The sequence below is a fragment of the Bombina bombina genome, chromosome 4 (genome assembly GCF_027579735.1).
Source record: "Bombina bombina isolate aBomBom1 chromosome 4, aBomBom1.pri, whole genome shotgun sequence".
Classification (NCBI taxonomy): domain Eukaryota; kingdom Metazoa; phylum Chordata; class Amphibia; order Anura; family Bombinatoridae; genus Bombina; species Bombina bombina.
The window spans coordinates 359,482,854-359,491,894 of record NC_069502.1 but is presented as its reverse complement, the minus strand read 5'-3'; the positions used below and the strand labels follow the sequence as shown (position 1 = coordinate 359,491,894).

Below are 9,041 nucleotides of genomic sequence, written 5' to 3'. Positions count from 1 at the left end.
ATCACTGCAATAACATGAAAGCAGCTGGAAGCTATCAGGATCGCTTCCACTGCTTTCAAAGACCAACGACGTATGGGGTACGTCATTAACTGCATTTTTTTGCAGGACGTACCCCATACGTCGTTAGTCGTTAAGGGGTTAAAGGGACAGTCTACTCCAGAATTCTTATTGTTTAGAAAGGTAGATAATCCCTTTATTATACATTCCCCAGTTTTGCATAACCAACACAGTTATATTAATATACTATTTACCTCTGCGATTAACTTGTTTCTAATATTCTAAAGACTGCCTCCTTATCTCAGCTCTTTCATTTCAGGCTTACTCTAAAATAACTAATTTCAGGCAATAAATGTGCTTACTCTTAAATAACTCCTTGGATGTGAGCACAATGTTATCTATATGGCTCCATGAATTTACGCCCTCTAGCAGTGAAAACCTGTCAAATGCATTCAGATAAGTGGTGGCCTTCAAGGGCTTAGAAATTAGCATTTTTTTATCACCATAATTGTTTACATTACATTAATAAGAATGAATCATGCTATATTTCCCTAGGAAGGTAAAAGAGCTTCACATAGAAACAATAGAGCTGGAGAAGCAGAATCAGGAGATGGAGCAAAAGTTAAACCAACTACGGCAGAGCATGAGTAGAGAGAAAGAAGAACGCGAGTATGAACTGTTTGTCTTTTATAATTTGTGGCAGATTGTGTTGAACATCAGAAATTAAAGTGGAAAAATACCATTTAATTTGTCTAGTTATAACATTGTGCATTTACTGCTTAGTACACAAGGGACATGAAACCCCACATTTTTCATTCTGATAAAACATACAATTTTAAACAACTTTTCAATTTACTTATCAAATTTGCTTCATTCTCTTGGTATCCTTTGTTAAAGGAGCAGCAATGCAATACTGGGAGCTAGCTAAACACATGGGATGAGCCAATGAAAAGAGGCATATATGTACAGCTACCAATCCACAGCTAGCTCCTGAGCCTACCTAGGTATGCTTATCAACAAAGAATACCAAGAGGACAAAGAAAATTAGATAATACAAGTAAATTGGAAAGTTGCTTAAAATTCTATACTGTATCTGAATCATGAAAGTTACATTTTTGTTTACATGCACCTTTTAATTTTAATTGAATATTAAAAAAAAAATCAAATACCATTTTCCAAGTTAATTTTATCATCAGTGTCTGGTTATGTCAAGAAGCTAACAAACTGTTTAACAGATTGATTCTAATTGATACTTACAGTATGTAGAAGCAGTATGCAACTCAAAATCTATAATATATTCATTTTTATGATTATATTCCATTTGAGTCTGCTATGCAAATAGCTCATATATTTATGTTCCACTTTTCTATGATGATATTATAATCTGAATTGCATAGAAAAGTTTAATCCATTTTTTGTTGTGTTGTTCTTTTTTTTTAAACTCGGATAGGGTAAATAAGTAAAAACTGTAAGAGGAATTTTTCTGCATTTTTTTTGTGATGATTTTTTTTTGAACAGGGATTAGACACACCTACAGGGAAGCAAAATGTATGCTGCAAATATGAAAATAAGTATGTTACTCAGTATACTAATTTGGACATTTACAAAATGTTAATTATAAAATGTAGCAAACACTTAAAGTGATGGTAAATCTTAGCGTTTTTGAAATGTTAGCCTGTATCTAAGAAATTAATAAAATAGACTCTTATTCATGATTTTTATTTGAATATGCGATAAAACATACCTTTATTTTGTTGATCTTTCTACTTAAAGGGACATAATACTCATATGCTAAATCACTTGAAAGTGATGCAGCATAATTGTAAAAAGCTGACAGGAAAATACTACCTGAGCTTCTCTATGTAAAAAAGGAAGATATTATTTTACCTCACAGTTTCCTCAACTCACCAGAGTAAGTTCTGTGTAAAAAGTTATACTTCAGCTGCTGTCCAGCTGCAGGTAAAAAAAGGAAGAAATGAACAGCAGCCAATCAGCATCAACAGTGCTGAGGTCATGAACTCTTTAACTGTGATCTCATGAGATTTCACTTAACTCTCATGAGATCTCATAATAAACTTCCTTAAACTGAATAGGGAAATAACATGTGTGCATGAGGCTCACTCCCTTGCCTGTCCCGGGACAGGCATATTGATTTTCTTCTTAAAGTCCTTTACAATGGGGTGTGAATACTTAGGACATTTTGAGGTAAAATATCTTCCTTTTTTACATAGAGATGTTCAGGTGATATTTTCTAGTTCGCTTTTTACAGCTATGCTGCATCTCTTTCAAGTGTTTCAACATTTGGGTATCATGTCCCTTTAAATAACCACCACCAGCCCCCCACCACTTAACTGTTGAGCTCCATATGGCTAGCACAACTATTGGATAAGAGGTGGAAAAGTCACCTCATGAAAAAAAATCGTTTTGAGGTGGGCAGCCAGAAGGTTTATTTCTCCTGTTAAGTGTAGTCAGTCCACGGGTCATCCATTACTTATGGGATTATATCTCCTTCCTAACAGGAAGTGCAAGAGGATCACCCAAGCAGAGCTGCTATATAGCTCCTCCCCTCTACGTCATACCCAGTCATTCTCTTGCACCTAACTAATAGATAGGACGTGTGAGAGGACTGTGGTTGTTAAACTTAGTTTTTTATTTCTTCAATCAAAAGTTTGTTATTTTAAACGGCACCGGAGTGTGTTGTTTTTTCTCAGGCAGCTTTAGAAGAAGAATCTACCTGAGTTTGTCTATGATCTTAGCGGTCGTAACTAAGATCCACTTGCTGTTCTCGGCCATTCTGAGGAGTGAGGTAACTTCAGAACAGGGGATAGCAGGCAGGGTTCACCTGCAAGTAGGTATGTTGCAGTATATTATTTTCTAAGGAATGGAATTGACTGAGAAAATACTGCTAATACCGATGTAATGTAAGTGCAGCCTTAAATGCAGTAGTAGCGACTGGTATCAGGCTGATATGTATGTATGTATACTCTGAGGTATTTCTGGGGAATGGAATTTCACTAAGAAAATACTGTCTATATTTAAGTAATATTTGAGCCTACACTGCAGTGAAAGCGACTAGCAGCAGGCTTATTAATAACATTTCATAATTTCATTTTTAAAACGTTTACTGGCATGTTAATCGTTTTTTCTGAGGTACTTGGTGATAAAACTTTATGGGCATGATTTTTACCACATGGCTGTCGTTTGTTTCTGAATAAAATCAGTTTACTGAGCTTCCCCACTGTTGTAATATGAGTGGGAGGGGCCTATTTTAGCGCTTTATTGCGCAGTAAAAATTTAGTCACAGTCTTCCTATTTCTTCCTCCATGATCCAGGACGTCTCTACAGAGCTCAGGGGTCTCCAAAACTAGTTTTGAGGGAGGTAATCACTCACAGCAGACCTGTGATAGTGTGTTTTGACTGTGATAAAAACGTTAATATTAAATTGTTATCCGTTTTTTGGGTATTAAGGAGTTAATCATCCATTTGCTGGGGGGTGCAATCCTTTGCTAACTTAATACATTTACTGTGAAAAATTGGTTGCTATAACTATTTTGGTTCATTGTTATTTCAACTGTGACAGTTTTTTGTGCTTCTTAAAGGCACAGTACCGTTTTTTATATTGCTTGTAAATTTATTTAGAAAAGTATTTCCAAGCTTGCTAGTCTCATTGCTAGTTTGTTTAAACATGTCTGACACAGATGAATCTCTTTGTTCACTATGTTTAAAGGCCAATGTGGAGCCCAATAGAAATTTGTGTACTAATTGCATTGATGCTACTTTAAATAAAAGCCAATCTGCACATGTAAAGAAATTATCACCAGACAACGAGGGGGAAGTTATGCCGACTAACTCTCCTCATGTGTCAGTACCTTCGTCTCCCGCTCAGGAGGTGCGTGATATTGTGGCGCCAAGTACATCAGGGCGGCCCATACAAATCACTTTGCAAGACATGGCTAATGTTATGACTGAAGTACTATCTAAATTGCCAGAATTTAGGGGTAAACGCGATCACTCTGGGGTAAGAACAGAGTGCGCTGATAATAATAGAGCCATGTCTGATACTGCGTCACAATTTGCAGAACATGAGGACGGAGAGCTTCATTCTGTGGGTGACGGATCTGATCCAAGTAAACTGGACTCAGACATTTCAAATTTTAAATTTAAGCTTGAGAACCTCCGTGTATTACTAGGGGAGGTATTAGCGGCTCTGAATGATTGTAACACGGTTGCAATTCCAGAGAAAGTATGTAGGCTGGATAAATATTTTGCGGTACCGGCGTGTACTGACGTTTTTCCTATACCTAAAAGGCTTACAGAAATTGTTAACAAGGAGTGGGATAGACCCGGTGTGCCTTTTTCACCCCCTCCTATATTTAGAAAAATGTTTCCAATAGACGCCACCACACGGGACTTATCGCAGACGGTCCCTAAGGTGGAGGGAGCAGTTTCTACTCTGGCTAAGCGCACCACTATCCCGGTGGAGGATAGCTGTGCTTTTTCAGATCCAATGGATAAAAAGTTAGAGGGTTACCTTAAGAAAATGTTTGTTCAGCAAGGTTTTATATTACAACCCCTTGCATGCATTGCGCCTGTCACGGCTGCGGCGGCATTCTGGTTTGAGTCTCTGGAAGAGACCCTTAGCACAGCTCCATTGGATGAGATTATAGACAAGCTTAAAGTCCTTAAGCTAGCTAATTTATTTATTTCTGATGCCGTAGTACACTTAACTAAACTCACGGCTAAGAACTCCGGATTCGCCATTCAAGCGCGTAGGGCGCTGTGGCTTAAATCCTGGTCAGCCGATGTGACTTCTAAATCTAAATTGCTTAACATTCCTTTCAAAGGGCAGACTTTATTCGGGCCCGGTTTGAAAGAAATTATCGCTGACATTACTGGAGGTAAGGGCCATGCCCTGCCTCAAGACAGGGCCAAACCAAGGGCTAAACAGTCTAATTTTCGTGCCTTTCGTAACTTCAAGGCAGGAGCAGCATCAACTTCCTCCGCTACAAGACAGGAAGGAACTGTTGCTCGCTACAGACAGGGCTGGAAACCTAACCAGTCCTGGAACAAGGGCAAGCAGGCCAGAAAACCTGCTGCTGCCCCTAAGACAGCATGAAGTGAGGGCCCCCAATCCGGAAACGGATCTAGTGGGGGGCAGACTTTCTCTCTTCGCCCAGGCTTGGGCAAGAGATGTCCAGGATCCCTGGGCGTTAGAGATCATATCTCAGGGATATCTTCTGGACTTCAAAGCTTCTCCTCCAAAAGGGAGATTTCATCTTTCAAGGTTGTCAGCAAACCAGATAAAGAAAGAGGCGTTTCTACGCTGTGTACAAGACCTTTTACTAATGGGAGTGATCCACCCAGTTCCGCGGTCGGAACACGGACAAGGGTTTTACTCAAATCTGTTTGTGGTTCCCAAAAAAGAGGGAACCTTCAGACCAATCTTGGACTTAAAGATCCTAAACAAATTCCTAAGAGTTCCATCGTTCAAAATGGAAACTATTCGGACCATCTTACCTATGATCCAAGAGGGTCAATACATGACCACAGTGGATTTAAAGGATGCCTACCTTCACATACCGATTCACAAGGATCATTACCGGTATCTAAGGTTTGCCTTCCTAAACAGGCATTACCAGTTTGTAGCTCTTCCCTTCGGGTTAGCTACAGCTCCAAGAATCTTTACAAAGGTTCTGGGCTCTCTTCTGGCGGTACTAAGACCGCGAGGAATAGCGGTAGCTCCGTACCTAGACGACATTCTGATACAAGCGTCAAGTTTCCAAACTGCCAAGTCTCATACAGAGTTAGTTCTGGCATTTCTAAGGTCGCATGGGTGGAAGGTGAACGTAGAAAAGAGTTCTCTATTGCCACTCACAAGAGTTCCCTTCTTAGGGACTCTTATAGATTCTGTAGAAATGAAAATTTACCTGACAGAGGACAGGTTATCAAAACTTCTAAATGCTTGCCGTGTCCTTCATTCCATTCAACACCCGTCAGTGGCTCAATGCATGGAGGTAATCGGCTTAATGGTAGCGGCAATGGACATAGTACCTTTTGCACGCCTGCATCTCAGACCGCTGCAATTGTGCATGCTAAGTCAGTGGAATGGGGATTACTCAGATTTGTCCCCTATGCTAAATCTGGATCAAGAGACCAGAGATTCTCTTCTATGGTGGCTTTCTCGGCCACATCTGTCCAGGGGGATGCCCTTCAGCAGGCCAGATTGGACGATTGTAACAACAGACGCCAGCCTGCTAGGTTGGGGCGCTGTCTGGAATTCCCTGAAGGCTCAGGGATCATGGACTCAGGAGGAGAGACTCCTTCCAATAAACATTCTGGAATTAAGAGCAGTTTTAAATGCTCTTCTGGCTTGGCCTCAGTTAGCAACTCTGAGGTTCATCAGGTTTCAGTCGGACAACATCACGACTGTGGCTTACATCAACCATCAGGGAGGGACAAGGAGTTCCCTAGCGATGATGGAAGTCTCAAAGATAATTCGCTGGGCAGAGTCTCACTCTTGCCACCTGTCAGCGATCCACATCCCAGGCGTGGAGAACTGGGAGGCGGATTTCCTAAGTCGCCAGACTTTTCATCCGGGGGAGTGGGAACTTCATCTGGAGGTGTTTGCCCAACTGCTTCATCATTGGGGCAAACCAGACCTGGATCTCATGGCGTCTCGCCAGAACGCCAAGCTTCCTTGTTACGGATCCAGGTCCAGGGACCCGGGAGCGGTACTGATAGATGCTCTGACAGCACCTTGGGTTTTCAACATGGCTTATGTGTTTCCACCCTTCCCGATGCTTCCTCGATTGATTGCCAGGATCAAACAGGAGAGAGCATCGATGATTCTAATAGCGCCTGCGTGGCCACGCAGGACCTGGTATGCAGATCTAGTGGACATGTCGTCCTGTCCACCATGGTCTCTGCCTCTGAGACAGGACCTTCTGATTCAGGGTCCTTTCAAACATCCAAATCTAATTTCTCTGAGGCTGACTGCATGGAGATTCTATCAAAGCGGGGATTCTCGGAGTCAGTGATTGATACCTTAATACAGGCTAGGAAACCTGTTACCAGGAAAATTTACCATAAAATATGGCGTAAATACTTATATTGGTGCGAATCCAAGAGTTACTCATGGAGTAAGGTTAGGATTCCTAGGATATTGTCTTTTCTACAAGAAGGTTTAGAAAAGGGCTTATCTGCTAGTTCGTTAAAGGGACAGATCTCAGCTCTGTCTATCCTTTTACACAAACGTCTGTCAGAAGTTCCAGACGTTCAGGCTTTTTGTCAGGCTTTGGCTAGGATTAAGCCTGTGTTTAAAACTGTTGCTCCGCCGTGGAGCTTAAACTTAGTTCTTAACGTTCTGCAAGGTGTTCCGTTTGAACCCCTTCATTCCATTGATATCAAGCTGTTATCTTGGAAAGTTCTGTTTTTAATGGCTATTTCCTCGGCTCGAAGAGTCTCTGAGTTATCGGCCTTACATTGTGATTCTCCTTATCTGATTTTTCATTCAGACAAGGTAGTTCTGCGTACTAAACCTGGGTTCTTACCTAAGGTAGTCACTAACAAGAATATCAATCAAGAGATTGTTGTTCCATCATTGTGCCCTAACCCTTCTTCAAAAAAGGAACGACTTCTGCACAATCTGGACGTCGTCCATGCCCTGAAATTTTATTTGCAGGCAACTAAGGATTTTAGACAAACTTCTTCTCTGTTTGTCGTTTATTCTGGACAGAGGAGAGGTCAAAAAGCTTCGGCTACCTCTCTCTCTTTTTGGCTTCGTAGCATAATACGTTTAGCCTATGAGACTGCTGGACAGCAGCCTCCTGAAAGGATTACAGCTCATTCTACTAGAGCTGTGGCTTCCACTTGGGCCTTTAAGAATGAGGCCTCTGTTGAACAGATTTGCAAGGCTGCAACTTGGTCTTCACTTCACACTTTTTCAAAATTTTACAAATTTGACACTTTTGCTTCTTCGGAGGCTGTTTTGGGGAGAAAGGTTCTACAGGCAGTGGTTCCTTCCGTGTAAAGATCCTGCCTATCCCTCCCGTCATCCGTGTACTTTTAGCTTTGGTATTGGTATCCCATAAGTAATGGATGACCCGTGGACTGACTACACTTAACAGGAGAAAACATAATTTATGCTTACCTGATAAATTCCTTTCTCCTGTAGTGTAGTCAGTCCACGGCCTGCCCTGTTTTTTACGGCAGGTCTAAATTTTAAATTAAACTCCAGTCACCACTGCACCCTATAGTTTCTCCTTTCTCGTTTGGTTTCGGTCGAATGACTGGGTATGACGTAGAGGGGAGGAGCTATATAGCAGCTCTGCTTGGGTGATCCTCTTGCACTTCCTGTTAGGAAGGAGATATAATCCCATAAGTAATGGATGACCCGTGGACTGACTACACTACAGGAGAAAGGTATTTATCAGGTAAGCATAAATTATGTTTTTAGTAGAAAGATCAAAAAATAAAGGTACGTTTTTTTTTTATCCTATATTCACATAAAAATCGTAAATAATGGTCCATTTAATGTATTACTTAGGTACAGGCAAGAGTTTAAAAAAATGCTAAGATTTACCATCACTTTAATTGCAATGATAAAGGAATATTCTGGTGAGCACACATGAGATAAGTACAAGTTTCATATACAGTACTGTATTAAAAATGATTCAGTTTATATTTCCAACTTTTTATAATAATATGTGAAACAATGATGTTAACATGTGAATTGAGCATGCACAAAAAACTTAAACATTGAAAAAAAACCAAGATTTATTCAAAAATACTAAAATGGGGTTTCATGAGGTCATTGTTATTGAAATAATGTATGCACTTTTCTATCTGATTAGCTGCTTGAGAAACTGTTTTCTGATGGGTTAGACTACTGCTATTTTAGTCTCTCAGCACTAAGCATTAGTGGAGTAGTGCAGTCTCTTGAAAACAAGGGTTTCTTTTGGTTTGGGATGGCTTTGAGTTTGAAAACTTCGCAATGCGGCTCTCCTGATGAAATGGAATAGATCCCACTTTGTTTTAAGCATCTT

At 40.5% G+C, this 9,041-nt stretch overlaps 1 protein-coding gene across 1 annotated transcript in view; it reads left to right on the top strand.

Annotated features, from left to right (window-relative positions):
• The first annotated feature begins 535 nt into the window (after nt 1–535).
• ZBBX (zinc finger B-box domain containing) overlaps nt 536–9,041 on the top strand; it is a 508,142-nt gene continuing 499,636 nt past the window's right edge. The window contains exon 1 of the mRNA XM_053711814.1: nt 536–666. Within this exon, the coding sequence (XP_053567789.1) occupies nt 536–666 (131 nt within the window). The remainder of the gene's footprint in view (nt 667–9,041) is intronic.